This window comes from Arvicola amphibius, chromosome 14 (genome assembly GCF_903992535.2).
Source record: "Arvicola amphibius chromosome 14, mArvAmp1.2, whole genome shotgun sequence".
NCBI lineage: Eukaryota > Metazoa > Chordata > Mammalia > Rodentia > Cricetidae > Arvicola > Arvicola amphibius.
Genome location: NC_052060.1, coordinates 35,163,960 through 35,186,430, shown reverse-complemented (window position 1 = coordinate 35,186,430; position 22,471 = coordinate 35,163,960). Strand labels below are relative to the sequence as shown.

Genomic DNA, 22,471 nt, shown 5'->3' with positions numbered 1-22,471 from the left:
ATAATATGTATCCAATTAATATGCAGTAAGTACATGATTGAATCAGCCCTGGATATTGGACCATTTGCTTAACTCATTCTGAGTAATAAATTACATATCTATGAAGTGGCAGTCCACAATACCTATGATATCAAATGTTATTATCTTTATTACATGCCCACTACATACTCAGTTACTGTACTGTACACACCACAAACGGTTCACAGCATCCTGCTCTTCTGTAAAGGAAGGATGTCAGGCCTCTAATGCGTTACACAACAACCCATCTCGCTGTAGTCACTTTCACTTGGGAGAACAGATCCTGACTGTGATGGCTGAAATTAGATAGTGCGCTCATTCTAGAATTACTGATGTACAGATTCCAGACAAGTGCTGATACATTTGCCCCCACATTTTTCTAAAACTGTTCTTAAAAAAAATATTCATTTCCAGATATCTTGTCATTTCTACTATACACCGTAAGACTTCCCATAAGTAGGAAGGTTCTAGGCAGATACACACTCTGCCTCTTATTGTCAACCTTGATAGATTCTCTTACAGGGAGAAAACCCAGGTTTTCAGTGCCCTTATTTTAAACACTTTGTTTGATAATCCAAAAGTTAGGACAAATATAAGACAGTGTCTAATGAATTATATCTAGAGACAGGTACAGTGAAACATGTAGATAAAATAACAAGAAAGGCCAAATAGTAGGGGATGAGGAAGGATCAAATGCTGGTAATTGACATGAGTTATGAAGGAAGATGAATAGCTAATTGTTTTCTCATATCATGGATTTTTCATTTTTGGAGTAGAACAGGTGAATAAAATATTTTCAACAGTGAATGCATAAAATTAATGCATGAAATGGAAGACAGTTTCCATTCTGAATGCCTATTCTAATTGGGGAAAAGCTCTTTGAGTTGTATAACCAGTTGGGACTGGTTAGATTTGGTGAGTGATGTCTTAGGTATTTGCATGTTTTTCGAATACTGAAGTTAATAATTTTTTTTAAAAAAAAGTGGAGAAGGATGCTGTCATTGATTAGCATCTGACCTTTGAACTTGATTACTGTAAGAAACCTAAGAAATCAGCCACCCCAGCTCCATTCTTTCATTTTTTACTTTTAAATGAAAACCAGCTAAGTTTAGTATTCATTTGGTACCACAGACTCCTGTAATCCACTTTAATATTCCTTTTTATCACATTGACACATTTGAGCGGTGTAATTCTAAAAGCTTAAGATATAATTTTCAGAGTCGGAGCTACTTCTCAGTAATTAGAATTGCAGCCAGGGATGAGGAGAAACTGAGTTCTTAAGAGTGAAATAGGATTTTACACCAGGGAGGGACAGGCTGAGTGTGGTCCCTCAGCACAGGTCACCAGTTAGTTCATATCGTCTATGTTTAATTCCAAGATTAGATGAATTAATACAATTGTGTGCTTAACATAGGGCTTGAATCATAAGAAAAAGCTAGTGTAAGCTTTGGCTATTATTCAAATAGTGTGTTCCCTTTAAGTTCAATATTTAAACCTCTTTAAAATATGGCAGTTATAAGTAGATAAAGTAGTTTTCCTTTGCGATTCATGTGACTATTTTATTTGACCACTTATTAAGCTATTCATTAAAGACTCTATTTATAATTAATTTCTTGTAAAAGAATGATTTAACCACAGATTAAGACTACGTGAAACTAGGAAAGCAATGAAGAGCATTCAGATTCCCAGTGTCAGACATCCGCACTCTGAATTATTCAGTAGGTCACTACTGTTGGGGCTGAGCTTCTCTCATATGCTTGCTTCCCGAGTTCCGTTGGAATTCAGAAACTTTAAAAAAAATAATTCTTTGTATAAATGAATACTTTTATTGGTAAGCGTAATTGGAAATAAGAAATGCCCAACTCAACTCATCGTAATGGAAACAAGCATTGTAGCTCTGAGAGAGCTTGCTTAACACAGACGAGGCACCATGCCCATAGCTGGAGGACATGAGAGCCAAGTTTCTCCATTACGCCCCTGCAGCTGGGTCTGAGGCCAACCTGGTCTGCAAAATGAGTTCCAGGATACCCAGGGCTACATAGAGAAACCCTGTCTCAACAACAACAGCAGCAACAGCCACAACGACAGAGGGACCATTTCTTCTGAGCTTTCCCTTGAACTCATACATTTTAATTGTTTTCCACCAATCGTTTCCATTTTACTGTAATTAAAGAAATTATACAAGTTAGTTGTGCTTTTCTGATATGTAAAAGCCAGAGTAGAAGGCTTGTCAGATTAACAAAGTAGATTTTCCGGAGCTATGGAGACGAAATTATTAACAAGTCTGTGTAGTAATTAGTTGATTTTTATTACTTAAGCACCACACTTACAGGCTACCAGGGGGATAGAAACCATGCTATATTGTCTTCGTGTTGAGAACACCCACCAAACGTCTTAAACAGTAGGTAACACGTTGCTTGCTATTGGGTTTTCACCATTTCCCATTCACTATTTCTCTTTCTGACTTCATGGGCGAATTGTCCATTTCTTGCTTTTCTTTGTTTGCATGAAACTACTGGATAAAATCTCAAGAAGAATAAATAGTAAGAAAAAATTTTTAGAGCCTCTGAGTGTTAGTTTCATTTCTAACACACACACAGAAAAGCCAAAAAAAAAAAAAAAAAAAAAAAAAAAAGATTGGGCCATTTTGAGATGACCAACATCTCCATGAAGATAGAATATAGATATAATTACGCTGTAATGATATTGCTTTTTAGAGAAATAGAGCTGCCTTAAAGAAACCATGTGCGCATGCCTTTTACAGAGAAGCAGAATGTTCTTATTGTTTAACCACTTGCTATAGGTATATTTAGGCATTTTACATGATGGATAGAAATAGCATTATTCTAAAAATGCATTATCAAAAATGACAGCTCTCTTGATGATCAAAGGGCTGCAGAACCCAATGACTTGAAATAAGACCTCGGTGAATATTTGTTGATTGTTTAAGAAACCCAGTTCATTTTACTTCATCAGCATCGACGTCCATGAGACCATTATCAGTGATTTAGCCTGAGAATGCTGCTTAATTGTGCCTGTTCAATATGATTGACAGATGCTCGAAATGTTGCTAGAAATAAATCGACACTTGCTGCAGTAAAACCAACAGGTGAACAAGTAATTGGTGAAGTGAACCTACACCTCACGGTGATGTGTTCCAGTTGTGTTACAAGTCTTCTGTTGCAAGTGTTTATCCAGCAGGAGTCTCAGCCATATCACTACCTGCTTCCGCACAACTGACCAGACTCCATGCCAGTGTCTGTTTCTTTACTTTACGTTTAAACTTGCAGTTCTCCTCACAGATATTAAGACTCTCCTGTATCCCTGACTCCAGCATCATAAGACTTAGTCTCTTCCCTGGTGGACTGGGTCATATGGACTATTAAGAATGGACTATTATTGTCCTTGTTAGGATTTAATGCTACATTATCTCTTAACGTATCACTCAATCATTATTATGTAACTATTCTTGTATAATAAAGTATATAGCATCCAAAGAGATGGCTCAGCAGTTAAGAACACTTGCTGCTCTTTTAGAGAGCAAATGTTCAGTTCTCAGTGTCTGTGTCAGGCAGTTCACAACTGCCTGTTACTCCAGTTCCAGAGAACTGGATACTCTCTTCTGGCCTCTGGGGTCACCCACACACATGGTGCACAGATAGTCAGACACACAACCGTACACATAATTTTTTAAAAAAAATCTTTAAAATAAAGTATGTAAAGTAAATATTTCTTGAACATAAGTGTTGATATAGTATAAGTCATTTTTATATTCATTTACCAAAATTAATTACTCTGAGCCTCAGATTATTCATGAAATAACATTTTGTAGATTGCTCTGTTTACATGGTTTGTACAAAAGAAGGTATTTCAGTTTGTGTGTGGAAAACTCAGGGCCAGTTGCCCTAGTTAACTCATCAAGGGTAACCTTAGAGGGCACCAAAATGTGTTGATGTCACATAAAGATTGGAAATAAAGCAGCTTCTCGTTGGGATTAGTTTAAACAAGAGCAAGTCCGAATTGGAATTTTCTGCCCTCCCCTTCGCCTTCTGTAGTCTGTAGTTGGGGTTGCTGGCGTATCTGCTATCTCTCTGCCGTTTGTCTGATCCGTCTGTCCATTTGCCTGATTTATAAGTCAAAAATTTACCAACCCCACCCCTAACCAAAGGCATTCATTGGCCGCCCCAGAAAACACACTGTAAGAAAGGGAGGGGGGGCTCTATAGAAGTCTTTAACAGTTTTACAAGGGAAACAGTCATCTTACTGGCCCCAGCTGACCCTGAATATCACTCATCACTGAGAACAGGAGTTTCTAAGCCGCAGTCACATTTAGGGTACATATTTGTTTTGAGATTATGGAAGAGTACACAATTGAATATTTTAAAACTGTGCTGGGGTTATAAAAGCTGTTTGCGCAGAAAATCCAAGGTATAGTAACGTTGCTTACATTGTTCTCTGAAAGGCAGGTTAAACTTAAGCAGGCTGACTATAGCAGACTAAGTACATAGTCATGATTGATCTCAAAACTTGTTATTAATTTGACGGCAAAGTTCCGCGAAAGTTTAGTCTTTTGGAGGTCAAGAAACATTTTCACAACAATGTATCACCGCAGTAAATATGATCTTATCCTAAGGGAACTGGGCTATGGACACTAAAATTTGACCTCCCTTGCCATCGGCCCAGCCATTCCTTTTCTTTAGATTTTTTCTGGCTAAGTTGCACTATTGTGCCTGGTGCAGACTGCTTCAGCTGTGGGCACGAAGGAGCTAGTGTTTGTCCAGTACCGTGTGGACCAACAGGCAGCTCAAGGACCCAAACGCCTGCATCCTTCCCTTTCCAAAACAATGGACATGAAGCGTGGAACTGGTGGTCTTCCACTTTTATGTTTGCCATCCTATTGTTCAAAAGAAGGTCTCTGGTGTTAGATGTTTCCATTGTCATTGCTTAACCTCATTTTGCTCTAACCCAGCAACATCTTCCTACTTCTAAAATATAAAAAAGAGGAAATAAAATAAGAAAAGATAGCAAAAGAATAAAAGCTTAATAGTTGCACACAAATAAAAAACGCTGTCCTTTTAAAACAGAGACCGAAAGACGCCCTGTCCTTTCCTATGAACTCAGCAACAGCTGGCACTTCAATCATTATTTGGAAATTCTTTTTACTGTGTATTCATCCATTTTCTTTCAGATTTGCTGTAGTACATTATATGGTATTTCCCCAGTGCATGCATGCTCGCGCACACACACACACACACATGCACACACACACACACACACACACACACACACACACTGGTATACTAATTATATTAACTCATTGTTAATATTTTCAAGTTTAAGTAGCTCTTAGATTTATTTTAATTCTTTATATTAAAATTTTAAGGATTTTTTTTTAGCCAGAGTTTGTAAGCATTTAGATTCATTACTATCTTTTTAAAAGGAGCCATCGTATTGATAAAGTATAATTACTCTGCTTATAAGCCCGAGGGAGCAGGGCTCATAACAAAATCAGTGTGAAAGCACAGCACAGTGCTGGGCTGAGGTGAAAAAGGACCACAGAAGTCCTCAATAAATTATTGACATGTTTACAGCATGTATATATGCATGTTCACCGGTACTGTGATTATGGCATCATTAAAAATGAAACTCAGAAAACGAGATAAGAAGAGGAAAAGACAGAATATGGGTTCCTTAATTCAGACTGTATTCCATTTTCTAATATCTAGCAAAAAAGACAAACACTAAGTTATGCTTCTCTTTCAAAATTAAAGGACAGAATACAGAAGCAGAGGGCCTTCTGCTCTCATTTTGGAGCATAGCAGTAGTTAACCGAGAGAATGAACTGTGCACACAAAGCCATGAATGTTGTTCAGATGAACGTCCTTATCCACCTTATGTAAAAACCAAATGTGAAGTGCATGATATCCCATAATGCAATGAGGCCCTTTCTGCAGGGAATAGAGATAACATGTTCCAGACACAGAGCTTTCTGATGGCCTCACTTTGTGTCTATACTGATATCTGGGGAATGAATCTTTAATGTCTCAGATAAATAAATTGTCCCAGAAAATTCTTTGTTTCAGCCAAACTCAATAAACTTATGTTGAATGTTCTAATGAATGCAGAAACTGAATGTTTTGATGTGGAAAGAACAATTAGTCCTCAAACATGTGCATGAACCCCTGTTGGGAAAGTTCTAGGGCTTGCCTTGTGTTTCTTTCCAAACATGAAGGCTGTCCAGGCACTTTGTTGCTCTCCTTTCTGGTCCCTGAGCAATGTGAAGCATATTTAACAAAAGTGAAAAGATCTCCGAAATGTGTTGCCAGGTGTCTGTGCTGCACTGCGGTGGAAGGAAGGCTCCTGAAGGACATCTGGTCCTCAGGAGGATGATCTACAGGACATACAGCAACATTAGCAGCAGTGGATGTATTCACAATAAATTAACTGAGTTGTACGATTAAGTGGAATCCATCACTATGCACTCTGATAACTTCAATGCTACCTCATGTTCATAAGATAAAATAGATAAGTACTAGGTAGAAATTTCTTGTGTTATCTTGTCTCTCTCTCTCTGTGTGTGTGTGTGTGTGTGTATCTATCTATCTATCTATCTATCTATCTATCTATCTATCTATCTATCTATCTACCTATCTATCTATCAGCTATCGTGTGTGTGTGGGGGGGTATGCACAAGTGTGCCACAGCAAACCTGAGGCTATCAGAGAACAGTTTTCAGGACTGGCTTCTTCTACAACATGGAACCCTGTGATTAAACTCAGGTTGTCAGGCTTGGTGGCAAGTACCTTAACTCACAGTTTCATGTGCATGTGCTAAGTTGCTGTTTGTGACAACATGTATTGAACAAATGCTGTTTCTGATTAATTCTATTTTTAGTTACAAGTTCCAATGCCAAGAGATTAGTGTAAGGGCTTTTAGCATCTACTTGCTATGGTTAAAAAATTTAAGAGCTTGTGGTGAGAAATCCTCCTTCATTTTATCTCAGCTGGTAATGCCATTTTAAAAATTGTGGAGGAAGGAGAAGCTGCAGTTTGGATGTTTAGCATGAGAGATGATTAAATAAAAATTTCAAAAGAAAAAAGATTTACCTTTGTTTTAACTTACTTATAATAAATGTAGGCATTAGTTTTTTTTTTAAAGAAAACCTTTAAAAAATTAAGTTATGAAAAGGAAAATTCTAGTGCAGTACAATGATTACCAAAAAGATCTTGTGTGTGTGTGTGTGTGTGTGTGTGTGTGTGTGTGTGTGTTATATGCACATGTGCATGGAGGTCACAGTTCTACATCAGGTTTCCTCCTTAGTTGATGTCACCTTACCTTTTGAGACCTGTTCTATCATGGAACCTCATTGATTTCATTAGGCTAACTGGCCTATGAACTCCAGAGAAGCCTCCTTTTCCCACCCCTTCTCCGCTAGCAGAGGGATTTCAGGTACACTCAGCTTTTTCCATGGGTGCTAAGGACAAATCCTTAATGAATGACCTCATACTTACATGACCATCTCTCTAGTCTGAAGGTCCTATATTTAAAGCAAAAGAGACAGAATTTCAGGAGAGCAAACAAAAGGAAGTGATACTTCATTTCTCTGTCCTCAGAAAGGAAGTTCACAGTGTAGATCATCCCAGAAAGTTGCATCGAGAGATCTATGAGTCAACACACCCATGGGCTCAAATAAGATGCTTACTGAATCGTGTGACCTCATGCTTTAGAGAGGAGATGTCTTTGGCAAAGCAAGTCTTTGTTTCATTAGTAGACCAAAAGCACCTGAAAAAAAAATCTTCAAACCCCAAATCTCTATTCCTATTTAGATGAAACCCTGACATACAAAATCTTATCACTATAATGGATATTATCTTTTTATTTCAAATACATCAGTTTTTATTATTTACAAAAAAATCCTTACCAAAACAATCTCTTTCTGCTCTCTTTATGTTCATTCATTCATCCAGCAGTATTTATCAGAGTGATTGGGTCTCAGGCCTGGGGTTACAGTGGCGGTGCCGTACAGTGCTAGATAAACGCAAAGATCCTTCCAAGTTCTCAGGTTCTGAAGCCTTGGATAGAGTGAGAGGTCAGAATTAAGCAAGGGAATAGAAGGTGCAATTCCCAAAGGTGTACTCAAACATGATTCCACCCCTAGCTGTTTCCAATAGTGTTGCATCCGCTAAGCAAGATGCATCTTTCCCACTCATCTACTCCTTGAGCCTTCTCTTTCAGACAGAGCTTAATGAAAACCGTCTCAATGTATTACATTTGAAAAAATGTTGCTAGGGCAACTGCACATCTCCCAGTTATTGAAAAACTAGATGCTTAATTTCAAACACTTATTTAAGCATTACTTATTTATTAAATGCCAAGGTGTGCGTGTGGAGGCCAGGTAAAGCTAAAGCTCATTGGTGAGTGAACCTAGTTGAGTCAACAGAGCTTCACGTTGTGTAAGAAACCCTGTCTCAAAACACAAGTTGTAGAGCATATGAGGGAAGATGCCAGACTTTGACCTCTGGCCTCAAGGCACATGCATACATTTGAATCTGCACGCACAAATGATACACCTACAATTTTACAGCAAATACAACAACACACAATTAAAAACAATACTGGCTCAATTTTCAAAATAACCCACTACGATAATCTTATGTATTCATCTCTCATTTCTTCTGCCCTTTTGATATTATTCCTTCTTTCTAACTGCCACATTGTGTAAGCAGAGACTGCTCGTACATTCCTGGCTTCCCAGATAGGAATAATCACACAAAAACTATATTAATTACAACACTGCCTGGTCTTTTAGCTCACGCTTCTTATTAACTAACTCTTACATATTTAATTAACTCATTTTTATTAATCACTGTATCACCACAGGCTGTGGCTTACTGGTAAGGTTCAGGCGTCTGTCTCCTTCGGCAGCTACATGGTATCTCCTTGACTCCTACTCTCTATATCTCTGTTCAGATTTCTCCATTGGCTTTTCTTTGCCCTGCCATAGGTGAAGCAGCTTCTTTATTAACCAATGGTAATAAAAAATATTCACAGGATACAGAGGGGAGTCCAACATCAACATTGTACTCATTGGCCAGTGTGTCCCCATCCTACCCTGTTCTCTACACTTCCCAACCCCAGGTAACCAGCATTCTACTCAATCTATATAAAGTCAGTCTTCAGATTCTACAGGAGAAGGACATGGCATTTGTATTTCTGTGACTAACTTATTTCCATTAACATAATGCTCATGTCACAAGTGACAATTACAGTTTTGTGGGTGAATAATATTTTATTGTGTATAATTTTCATACATTTTCCCACTATGACCACTTGAGAGATTTTTACTTCTTAGCTGCTGTGAGTGGTGGTGTTCTGACCCCCGCTGTTATCCTCAGTAGTGACACTGCTCGGTAATGCAATAGTTCTGTTCTTCAGCTGTTTGAAGGCTCCATACCATTTTTTTTCTCATGGTTTATTTTTTTTTATATTTAAAAATTTCCATCTCCTTCCCTCCTCCTCCCCCCTCTCTCCCCTCCTCCTCCCCCTTCCCTCCCCTCCTTCTCCCCCTTCCCTCCCCTCCCCTCCACCCATACCTCCCCTCCCTCCCTCTCAAGGCCAAGGAGCCATCAGGGTTCCCCACTCTATGCTAAGACCAAGGTCCTCCCAGCTCCCCCCAGGTCCAGGAAGGTGATCGACCAAGCTGAGAAGGCTCCCACAGAGCCTGTCCATGCAGAAGAATCAGAGCCCAGAGCCATTGTCCTTTGCTTCTCAGTCAGCCCCCGCTGTTGGCCACATTCAGAGAGACGGGTTTGGTCGCATGATCCATCAGTCCCATTCCAACTGGAGTTGGTGATCTCCCATTAGTTCTGTCCCACCGTCTCCATGAGTGAACACACCCCTCTCGTTCCTGACTTTCTCCCTCATGTTCTCGCTCCTTCTGCTCCTCATCAGGATCTTGGGAGCTCAGTCCAGTGCTCCAATGTGGGGCTCAGTCACCTTCCCCATCTGTCGCCTGCTGGAGGTTCCCTCACGGTCCTGACTTTCTTTCTCATGTTCTCTCTCCTTCTGCTCCTCATCAGGACCTTGGGAGCTCAGTCCGGTGCTCCAATGTGGGGCTCTGTCATTTTCTTCATCTATCGTCAGGTGGAGGTTCTATGGTGATATGCAAGAAATTCATCAGTATGGCTATAGGAACTGGCCTTTTCAGGCTCCCTCTCCTCAGCTGCCCAAGGAACTAACTGGGGGCGTCTCCCTGGAAACCTGGGAACCCCTCTAGGGTCAAGTCTCTTGACAACCCTCAGGTAGCTCCTTAAATTAAGATATATGCTTCCCTGCTCCCATATCCACCCTTCCTATATCCCAAGCACCCCATTCCTCCGAGCTCCCCCCGTTCTCCCCTTCACACTTTTCTCTCCCCATCTTCCCTTGGCCCAGTCTTGCCCAACCCTCAAGTTCCCAATTTTGCCTGGCGATCGTGTCTACTTCCAATATCCAGGAGGATTACTATATCTTTTTTTTTGGGGGAGTTCACCTTCATTTTTTACACTGGCTGCAATGTGTAAGAGTTCACGTTTTCCTACATCTTTACCAACATGACATTTTGTCTCCTTCATAAGGGCCGTCAGTTATTCTCATAGGAATACTTGAATACCTTAGGGTTTTGATTCCCATTTCCCTAATAGTTATTTTATCCCATACATGCTGCCTATTGTCTGTCCTCTTTTGAGAAATGTCTACTTAGGTGTCTTGCTCATTTTTTAAAAAATGTTTGCTTGTCTTATGACTGAATTCTTTGAGTTCCTGTGCATTTGGAAGTCACTTCCGTCAGATGTGTGTTTTTCAAGCATTTTCTCTTATTTACTAGGTTTTTATTTGTTCTCACTTAATCAGTTGTTTCCTTTGCTATGGAAGTTTTTTGTGTGACCTGATCCCATTCTTTAGTTTTGATTTCATTGCTTATGCTTTTGAGAGATTAATCCTAAAAAACTCCTGTCCAGTTCAAGGCCACGAAGCATTTCCCCACATTTTTTCTAACTGGTTTATAGTTTCTGGTCTTATATTTAAGTCTTCAATTTGTGTTGTTTTCTAATGAGTGAGATATATGGGACTTGCTTCACTCATTTATGTATTGTTAAATCTTTTTGTTTGATTTCTTGAAAAGGCTCACTTTCCCAAATCTGTGTTCTTGATTCAGTAGTCCAAAATCAGCGACTGAAGCGTGATTCATTCCTGGGCTCTCTATTCAGTCCTGAGAATCCATGTATCTTTCTGTATCCATTTCATGCTGTTTGGGTCGCTTGAACTCCGTTATATATTTTGAGGTCAGTTTTGGCTATTCTGGGTCTTTTGTGATTGCTTGAATTTTAGGAGATTTGAATAAATGTGGATTTATTTGTGAAGAATGTCATTGGAGCTTTAACAAATACTGTATTGAATTTATAGGTCAATTCAGGTAACGTTTTTCAGTGCTGTAGTACATAGTTAGGTTTTAGGGATTTAGGTAGGTGAAAACTTGATTTAACAGGATTACCAGAGATCCTAGGATTTTTTTTTTTTTTTTTTTTTTTTTTTTTTTTTTTTTTTTACGAAAAGGAAAGGTATTTGGGCTGGAGAGATGGCTCAGTGGTTAAGAGCATTGCCTGCTTTTCCAAAAGTCCTGAGTTCAATTCCTGGCAACTACATGGTGGCTCACAACCATCTGTAATGAGGTCTGCTGCCCTCTTCTGGCCTACAGACACACACACAGACAGAATATTGTATACATAATAAATAAATAAATAAATATTAAAAAAGAAAAGGTGCTTAGGTTCTAAAGGTTTTTTTTGCTCATTTTTTTTGTTAAAAATTTCCATCTCCTCCCCTCCTCCTCCCCCTTCCCTCCCCTCCCTTCCACCCATACCCCCACTCCCTCCCTCTATTTTAAGCATAATACTATCATTGCAGAGTTCTGTTGCTTTACACATGGTCTTTTGCTTTTGGCTTTTACCCACTTTGTAAAAGGGATTTTCTATCATTTATTGAAAAAAACATATCTTTAATTGGACAGAGTTTTGACTTTAGCCAACGCAGTAAATAATACAGAATCATTCTCTATTTTCTCATTAGGAAAACACTTCTATGCTTTGTGTGTATATGTATATATGTGTGAATGCTTTGTGTGTGTGTGTGTGTGTGTGTGTGTGTGCATGCACATTATGTGTGTGAGCATGGTGTATATGCACATTTGTGTGTCCTGTGATTGCTTATGTATCTGCAGAGGCCACAGAAGGAAATCTGGTGTTCGCTGTACTACTCTCTGCCTTATTCCTTTGAGACAGTTTCTCACTGACCCTGGTGCTAGCTCCTTACCAGCTAGTGTAGGGATCTCCTTGTCCTGTCCTCTATGATTACTTGGGCTCCAGATGGTGTGTAGTAATGACTAGCTTTTAAAATATAATGTTTAAATAATTATTTTTAACATGTGGGTGTTTTACCTGCATGCATGTCTATACACTACATGTGTTTCTGTACATTACATGTATGCCTGGTACCCACAGAGGCCAGCAGAGGACATGGGAAACCCTAGAACTGGAGTTACAGATGGCTGTGAGCCACTATGTAGGTGCTAGAAACCAAACTGGGCCCTTGGGAAGAGCAGTTTTACTCACTCACTGAATCATATCCTTGGTCCTGACACCCTGCTTTTGATGTGTGTGCTGGAGGGAGAGGGATCTGAACTTAGAGTCTCACACTTTCCCAGCAAGTGCCCTTGCTACAGAGGCCTCTCTCCAGCCCCACGTTTTTACACTTCTCAATTAGAGAAGTACAAGCTTGTTGAAGTTCTCTGAAGCTTGTTCCTAATGTGCATTAGCACTGCACCTCTGTCTCTGGAAATTCATCTCTCTGAACGGGAATAGACTCTAGTTAACACAAAAAGTAAGTAAACAAACAAAACAAAGCAGAAAGAAAAGGGAAGTAGAGAGAAGATGTGAGTGTGCGTCTGTTCTGGATTGTGTTCGTGTATGATTGGCACCCTGTCTCCTTTTCATTTCTCTGCTTCTAAGCCTGCCTTGTTCTTCTCTCAGAATGGACTCAATGCTCTCCATCTGGCAGCCAAGGAAGGCCACGTGGGCCTCGTGCAGGAGCTGCTGGGAAGAGGGTCCTCCGTGGATTCTGCCACTAAGGTACCACTCCTACCCGTACAATTTGTTTTGTAACAATGAGGAAGAGGCTTTTTTTGTTTGTTTGTTTGTTTTTAATTTATAGTAATTGGTGTCGTTTTGAAGAGAAAGAGATGTATAGCTTTTTTCAGTGTTTCACAAGGTTTCTGGGGATTATTGAACAATCAGGAACATAACTGAAACCTTTTTCATTACCCAGCAGCATTTGGATCATTTTGTTTGAGGATTTGGATGTGAGACTCAAGAAGTCCGGAAGCCTAGATCTGGTTCCTAATGCACTATCTTTCTTCCTTTGTCTCACAAAGAGGCCTGATCAACATGATACTCTGTAGACACTTGCACCTGTGTTCCTAAAGTCAATTCATTAGAAACAAACAAACAAATAAAAGCTCACCTGATATGGCTGTCTTCTCAATTTTCACGCTTCATTAAACTGATTTGTCTTTCCTTGTATTCATTCTGTTTGATATGACTATATCAGATCCTTTCTGCTCTACTGTGAGAAAACTTTTGGGTCTTTTGGGGTCAAGGACTCAATTACTAGGAATATTAAAATGTTGATTTTAATATAGGTCAAAATATTTGTCTCCCTTGAATTGTCCATATTAACCTAACATATTCATTAAACCCACCACTATTTTCCTTCTTAAGTCTACTGGTATTTTAATATTATAGATTATTCTCTTCTTAGCACCTCCACTACCTTCTTTTTTCTTTAATGTTCTCAGGGTGTGGGTTTTTTTTTTTTTTTTTTTTTTTTTTTTTTTTTTTTTTTTTTTTTTTTTTTTTTGGTTTTTCGAGACAGGGTTTCTCTGCAGCTTTTTTAGAGCCTGTCCTGGAACTAGCTCTTGTAGACCAGGCTGGCCTCGAACTCACAGAGATCCACCTGCCTCTGCCTCCCGAGCGCTGGGATTAAAGGTGTGTGTCACCACCGCCCGGCTAGGGTTTTTTGTTTTTTTTTGTTTTTTTTTTTTTTTGATTTGTTTTTGTTCTTTTTTGTTCACTTTTGCCAGTGGGGCAGGGCGGGGCTTAGTGCTTGGGTTCAAACCCAGGGTCTTGCACTGCCAAGAAGCTGTGTTACCACCAATCTGCAGCTCTTGTCTTTTTAAGACAAAGATTCCAACTGCGGATCCCAGGTGCTCTGGGACTTTGGGTGTCCCTGCCTCATCCTCGGTAGTGCAGAGATTTCAGGTGTGTTCAATCATGCCCACTTCTGGCTTACTTATTTTTTTTTGTTGTTGTTGTTGTTTTGCTTTTCGAGACAGGGTTTCTCTGCAGCTTTAGGAGCCTGTCCTGGAACTAGCTCTTGTACACCAGGTTGGCCTCAAACTCAAAGAGATCCGCCTGCCTCTGCCTCCAGAATGCTGAGATTAAAGATATGCACCGCCCAGCTCATATTTACTTTTAATCCTATAATGGAGCTGTAGAATTTTCTGGAGAAAAAGAGATTTTTAAAAGAAGGAGATGGAGTCCCTTCTGCGTGGATCGTGGCTCTCAGTGATCTAGTAGCAGAAGGGAAAGTGAATTGAACTTTATGGTTCAAAATTCTGTCTTTCTGTTTTAATTTTCCTTATTTTCATTCTTTCTCTTAACCACGTTTTCATTTTCTTTGACAAGTGTTGACTCGTTTCATAAATTTTGATGTGGCAAGTGGTAGAAATCATAAGTAATTTTATGGCTGATAAAGAATTTACTTTTGAATTTCTGAAGTGATTTGAGCAAAAACGTGTCGTTGTAGGTCGAAACCTAACTCTGAGCAAAATTTCTACACTCACTGAGAGCCCCAAATTGCCTTCTTGAAAGATTGGTTTTATAAATTGTGTGTGTGTGTGTGTGTGTGTGTGTGTACACATCTTGTGCATATCTGCGCGTATGTGCAGGTGCCTGAGGAAACAATAACAGGACATCCAATGTCCTGGAGCTGGAGGTCCACGAGGCTGAAAGGCACCTAAGGGTGATGGGATCTGTGTGTGCATATGCTCTTAACTACGGAGCTGTGTCCCCAGCCTTCCTACTTTTGTACAATTAAATAAGCAATGTTCCAAGGAACATTTTAGGTTGGTATTTTTTTTTTTTAAGTAATAGTACTGCTTTTTTTTTTTCTTTGTAAAATTCCTTGAATTCTACCGGAAATATCACATGCACACATACCCACAAACTGTGGTTTGGTTAAAATTCAACCCTCTGGTATTCCCAACACGGCACCAGTTTTATACTGGAAGAAATTACTACCATCTTCTTGGGGTTAAAAAGTTCTCTACAAAGTGCGCTTGATAAAAGTGAATGCTTTGCCTCCGCAAAATCCCAGATTTTAATAACTTGAAATATGAATAAGCTTGAAAGTGCTTGTACATTTTAGTTTCTACCCAGTTTGGAAACCTGTAACGCTTTTCTGTTCTGCTTTGTCCAAACAGAAGGGAAACACTGCTCTTCACATTGCCTCACTGGCCGGACAAGCGGAAGTTGTCAAAGTTCTAGTTAAAGAAGGAGCCAATATCAATGCACAGTCGCAGGTATTAGTTACATTTGCATTTTCTCTGCTGTGAAGAGGTTTTTAGTGTGGGTTCGTGATACTGATTTAATGGGTTTGTATTCTTTCAAATTCTCTTTTTTCTTACTTTAACTGAAATATTCTATGAAATCATGTAATTCAATTTCTTATTTCCAAATACTTGGCAAATGCTAGTCCATTGTTGTCTTATGTACTTCAAAAAGAAGAAGTAGGAGGCTGGAGACATGGCTCAGCAATTAAGAACACTGACTGCTCTTCCAGAGGACCCAGGTTCAATTCCCAGCACCCATGTGGCAGCTCACAACTGTCTGTAACTACAGTTCCAGGGGACCCGACACCCTTCCACAGGCAAAACACCCATGCACATACAAATAAACAAACAAAGAAATAAGTAAGTAAATGTGGCCTTTAAGAAGAGGAACTGGTGACGGTGATGTACGTGAAATGTAATTCATGGAAGTCCTGTGCTGCTCTGTGATGGTGCTTTTTCCTATTTAAAACTTTATCAAAAACCCAACATTCCAATCGGAGGTGTCTACTACAGTACAGGACTCCCTATCCTTTTATTTTTTTTTTTAAATCTCATACCCAACTGTGGCTTTATTAAAATGCTGAGGGAAACTGGCAGATTCTAACCTTACAGTTTCATGATAAATATAATCATAAAAAGAAAGTTCATTATTCTATTGAAATTAAGAAAAAAGAAACAATATAAATCACACAATAGGCTTGATTTCTATATCTTTTGGTAGAAAGTGTGTATGCATGATATTTTGGCCATTACTTTACTCTTGGTATCTATGATGTCTTTGTGTAGGAATTGCACTATGCAGTTTTTTAATAAAATTCTTTCCTTCCACATGTGGGAAGCCCTGGGGTTGATACCACACTAAGAAACAAAACAAACAAAAAACATCTTTCTATTTACTCAGGCTTTCCTTTTAACATGCTAATCACACAGACTCTAGTATAGGCGATATCCGCAGCTCACTTTGATCCATTCCCTGGAACATCCCTGCTTGCTTGCCTTTGTGAGCAGAATCTGCTCCCTGTGCTGTTTGTTTCATTTTTCATCGTATCTACAGACATATGACTATGTAGATGACACACATTCCAGACCAGGAAATACTAAAAATAAATGATGGAATCAGCTTAGTTTTCTTTCAATTTGATTACACTGATTAGTAAGTCTATTTATGACAGATGAAACATCCATTTTTGACTGTGTAATGATATGAAGTTTTAATTAATCACTTCCAGTTTTGGTTGCAACTCAAACTTTCAGCTAAATTTGTATTAGTGATTTATTAGTAATTGCAACATACTTTAGTATAAACCTTTAATAATTTTTTTTTTATTTTAAAGATTGGTAGCATTGTAAGAAACATTGGTAGGCTCCATTCAGTACAACAGCATCTTCGGCTTGGGATCACAGGATGCTACTAAATTACGTTTCTTCAATAACAACTTTCGGGTGTGAGCCAGAAGGTCCCTTTAGTGACAGAGCAGTTGTCTTGCAGGCCGTTGGCTATGGGCTCTTTCCCTAGCCCTGCAAAACAGATGTTTTTGTTTATAGCAAAATGGCATCCTCAAGATTACTCAAGAGCAGGAGTTCTCAAACATTCACCTAAATTGTGGTCACCCGCAGAGCTTGCTTGCTAAATTATGTTTCTGGTTCTCTGTAGTAGAAAGTTCTCAGATGATGTGGGTGCTGCCAGTCTGGGAACCACGCTTGCTACAGAGGGCACTAGAGAAGCCCGGTGTGTCATGTACCCCAGACTATGTCTCAAACAGTAGTAAACATAGAAGACATGGTGCTGAAAGCAAATTATGTTTGAACGGGCACCAGGGCTTTCATTTAGAATGATAGACCACTAACCTGCAATGCGGAGATTTCAGTCTACAAAAAGAACAGGGTTGTATTTTTCCAAATGATTCTTTGAACTTAGTGATGTGATAGAAGTTGACATGTGGCAAATGTTGCAAAGTAAATGCTTGTTAGAAGCTATGATATTAGCTATCACATGGTACTCGATGTGCTTTGGAGACAGCTCAAGGATAACAAGCTAAAACCGTTTCACCATTTATTTGTTTTCAGAGTCACTGAAGCTTTTCCTTGTGGTCCTAATCATATCAGCTTATAACGGGCCTTAAAGGAAGGGTGATGGCATCATTACAAGATTAAAATAATCCTTATTTGTATAGCACATTGTTAATTCATTGTAAGAGTCACACAGCAGGGAATCCTGACAAACAGTTCCAAATGGTTTTTATATATTGTGAGAAAACTTATGAGAGGGAACGCTTAATCAAATTTAGCTTTTCTTTCTTTCTTTCTTTCTTTCTTTCTTTCTTTCTTTCTTTCTTTCTTTTCCCTCCCTCCCTCCCTCCCTCCCTCCCTTCCTTCTTTTTCTTTCTTCTTTTTTTCCCTGAGACAGGGTTTCTCTGTGCATCTCTAACTGTCCTGGAACTCACTCTGTAGACCAGGCTGGCCTTGAACTCCCAGAGGTCCTCCTGTCTCTGCTTCCCCGAGTACTGGGATTAAAAGCATGCACCACTACCGTCCTGCTTATAATTGCTTTTCTAAATACCTCAGTCATTTAGTGAGGCTGATGGTATTATTGAATCTAGTTAGCCACCATTATCAGTTGACTAAGACTTTATGATTGATTTAAAAATAGATGTTTATACAGGCAAGTTAACTATCTTGCTGATGTGTCTTAGAAAATTTGAAAAGATACAGATTTAAAGTCATGGATTCCGATATGAACCCTCCATCACTTTTTATTTTCTTCATTGCTATCTTACTTACTCTTGACATAGACTTATGTATCTAACTTTTGGTGTTAGATTAACAGGGCCAGGGTGAGGGGAACATACTCAGGGAAATAGAACCACCACTTCCTTTTAAGAGCCGTGAAAAAGATGTAGGGATGCCAGATTCACAGCACAAATTCTAAATTATATATATATATATATATATATATATATATATATATATATATTCTAAATTTTTCTAAAAACTTAAATTCAAAATACAGAAATGAAGAGCAGTCTGAAATTACCTGAATTATTTGAAAGTAGGTTAATAAAATTACTTTTGAAATATGAAGGGGAAAAAACTCCAAACAATCAATATTTGGCAAACTTGTTAGAGCTCATAAGTTATGGAGAAGTATGCATTTGTAGGATTTTCTGCATAATCATGTAAACTGAGGCTTGTATGACACCTCCATGCATATTATAATAACGGGTGGTAAATCAGACTCTTGGAGATTGCTGTAATACGGTTATACAATGCAAGAGAGAAAAGTCTTGACTCTGAACAAATCAGTTGGCAAGTGAGAATTTATAGTCAAGAAGAAGTATGTGGTTAGTAGACCGATCATTACTATGTGGGAACATCATGGGTAGAGGACAGGTTGGCTAAACTGAGAAGCATGCTTCTTCCTGAAGGAAGCAAGGGCTTCTTCATGTGTGAGGATATGGTGTGTGAATAACCTCTTCATTTTCTGGGGATGATGAGATATCAAAGACGGGAGTTTGAACTGAAATAGTTTACAGGTTCTTTTTGTAAAACTGAATTGTACAGATGTGTGTTGTGGGATATTAGTACCTCATGTGAAGGCGTATTGCTGTGATGGGTGTAATGAAAACCTGAATGAATGGTCAATAGCTAGGCAGGAGGTATAGGTGGAATTTATGGGGAGGGAAGGAATCTAAATGCACAGGAGACACCAAGAGACATGGAAATAGGAGAAGAAATAGGAGGTGTAAGAGGAAGAGAGATAACACCAAATGATAGAATGCAGATTAGTAAAAACAGGTTAATTTAAGTTATAGGAGCTAGTTAGGAATAAGCCTAAGCTATAGGCTGAGCTTTCATAATAAAAATAAGTCTCATGTCATTATTTGGAAGTGAGTTGGTGGCCTAAAGAAAAATTCAACTACATATGCACCCAATGTGGGGCTTGAATATCCAAACATAGGGTCCAAGAAAGCAAAGAAAAGCTCTGGAAAAGGAGCCAGATGTGGATTTCTAGATCTTCAGCCTATCAGTAGGGCTGGTGTTAGATGGCATACAGAGGTAGGGCTACCAGTCATGGCATGTGAGCTGGAGTCAGCTGCCAATGCCATGTGCCAGTGCCATTCACTAAGCTGAGCTGCACAGCAGCTGATGTGACATTTTAAGATTTTTTCCATGCAGTCAGAGAATGCTGCAGGCACTTAGTAAAACCAGGTCCAGACAGAGAAAACCTCTAAAAAGGTAGAATATGTTTTACAATGTGCTTAGATACTGAAGAAAGAAAAGAAAATGGGTGTAGAAAGAGTAAAGTAATATTAAAAAAATTGTCATGCAAAGATGGGAAATACACAGGGCATCTGGATCCTATATAGTGCTTTGTTGAATTTGAATTTTTTAAATGCGAATGTAGAAAAACAATAGTTACTGAGAGATCTTGGATTATGAAACTGCTCAATTAATCCAACCTATATATTTAAGAATGTCTTAACTTTAAAATGGAAGTTGAAAAGTATGCTGCATTGGGGGAGAGGTTGTGCCCTTGTTTCCACAGGAAACAAAAAGTTATGGTTCTCTTTAAAATTATGAAGATCAGATTTGATTGGGGGACACCACCTAAAATATTTGGCTGCAGACATGAAAAAATAAATTAAGAAAGATTACAAGACAGGTGACATATATGATGATACCTCTACTATGGGAATAGCTCTGAGACTGGATAAATCTTGATGGCTACAGAATCATCATGACTTATTATTATATGTAATCTTTTCATATGGCACAGAAAGAGGTTTGGTTATACAGTCCAAGTAAAGTTGACAGATGCCTTTTACCTGCTCAAACATAAAACAGAAAATTATCTTTAGCTGACTTGTACATACCACACAATCCATATATCTGTTAAGATATATTTTTATATATGCTAATATATATATATATGTATATATATATGTATATATACATATATATATATATATATAATCTTTAAAAGTTTGTGTTTTCAGAAAAAAAGGACCAGACACCAATAAAGACAAGTAGCCTAAGTTATCCCAACACATACACAACAACACTGTCAAAGTGGGCAGGTTGCTCTTTTCAGAGACTAGCAAAAGAAAGGCAGCACCGAGGGGAGATAAACAATGGCAAGGCAAATTCCAGAGGTGTGGCACCAGAGACGGAGGCTTCTGTAAGTGCCTGTGGTCCAGCAGCTGAGAAACGTGGTTTCACCTGCTTGTATTATGGGAGGTTAAGCCTGTTTCCTAAGCGCTCAGTGGCTCTGTATCTTACCTCTAATCCATAGCAATATTTGCTACATAGAGTTTCTGCAAACATGAGATAGATGCAGATTCCTGACTCACAGAAAATACAGAATAAATATCATCTGCAGATGTAATTATTAGGCAGATCATGTTATCTATCTCCATTATTGAAAAGAGATAATCATTGGCTTTGAGCGGTGGATAACGCCATCTGTAATTTTTTTTACTAATTGTTCTTTTGGAGTTGAAAGATTGTTCTTCTCTGGGGTAGGATGGACAAAGCTCTGTCGAAGTTTATTTTTTTTTCTTTCAGTAATCAGGAGTGTGGAACTTTCCATGGGGTAACAGCTTCGAAACGTGGGGCACAAAGCTTCTGAAAAAGCACTTGGTACAAACAGGCAGAGAGATCTGAGCACAGTGTTTGCACCAGGTGCCCAGCACCACTGAAGTACAGCATACTGTCCTGTTTTATTATTAACTGTTTTCTGTTAGTTTACGTTTGTTCTCTGTCTGTCTGGTTAAGAGTGTGTGTGTGTGTGTGTGTGTGTGTGTGTGTGTGTGTGTGTGTGTGTTGGTATATATACATGTGTGTCATGCATGTGGGTGTGGGAACTAACACACATGTGGAAGATAGAGCCTCTGAGAGCATTAGGTATCCTTCTCTGTCATTTTCTACTCCATTCCCTTGAGAGAGAGTCTCTTATTAAACCCAGCTGGCAGCTAGGTAGTCCTAATGATCCTTCTGTCCCCAGCCCCTCCAGAACTGGGGACATAAGTGTATGTATATATACATAGGTGTATTGTTATACCTAGCTTTCTACATGGCTATAGAGGACTTGAACCCCAGTCCTCATTTTCATGCATAGCAAATTCTCTGCCCAATGGACCATCTCTCTAGCACCCTTATCAATTAACTCTTGGTAGTTAAACCAACAGATTCAAAAAGATGTTAGCTCTTTATTTTGTTATCTTTTTTATATTTTTATGGTTTATTTAACTTTATTTTATGCGCATTGGTGTGAAGGTGTCAGATCCCATAGCAAGTGGATCTTCAGACAGTTGTGAGCTGCCATGTGGGTGCTGGGAATTGAACCCGGGTCCTCTGGAAGAACAGTCAGTACTCTTAACCACTGAGCCATCTCTCCAGCCCCGTTATCTTTAATAACTGATTTTTAAATTTTCTATCACTTTATCAAACCCATGTTTTTGTTAAAAGTTATCATGACCTTATCGATTATCACACAACATAATGGGTTTCCTTATGACATCCTCACACACAATTTTGTCTTGCGCCTTTACTCATGTTCACCCCATGGCCCTCTCGTGCGTCTCCCTTCTCCTGCTCTTCCCCTTATTTCCTCTGTGGCTGCCCCCGTTTTCTTGCCTATGGTTGTTCTGTGATTTGGTCACATAGAGTTTTTGATCCTCGTATGTGAGGAGCCAAACTGCTTATGTCCAGTGATGGGAATGAAGACACCTCTTGTTTCTTCCATATGAG

General features: G+C 39.0%; 1 protein-coding gene across 1 annotated transcript in view; it reads left to right on the top strand.

Annotated features, from left to right (window-relative positions):
* Positions 1 to 22,471, top strand: part of Ank2 (ankyrin 2) — a 227,539-nt gene that overhangs the window by 60,375 nt on the left and 144,693 nt on the right. The window contains exons 3-4 of the mRNA XM_038310750.2: positions 13,083 to 13,181; positions 15,593 to 15,691. Of these exons, the coding sequence (XP_038166678.1) occupies positions 13,083 to 13,181; positions 15,593 to 15,691 (198 nt within the window). The remainder of the gene's footprint in view (positions 1 to 13,082; positions 13,182 to 15,592; positions 15,692 to 22,471) is intronic.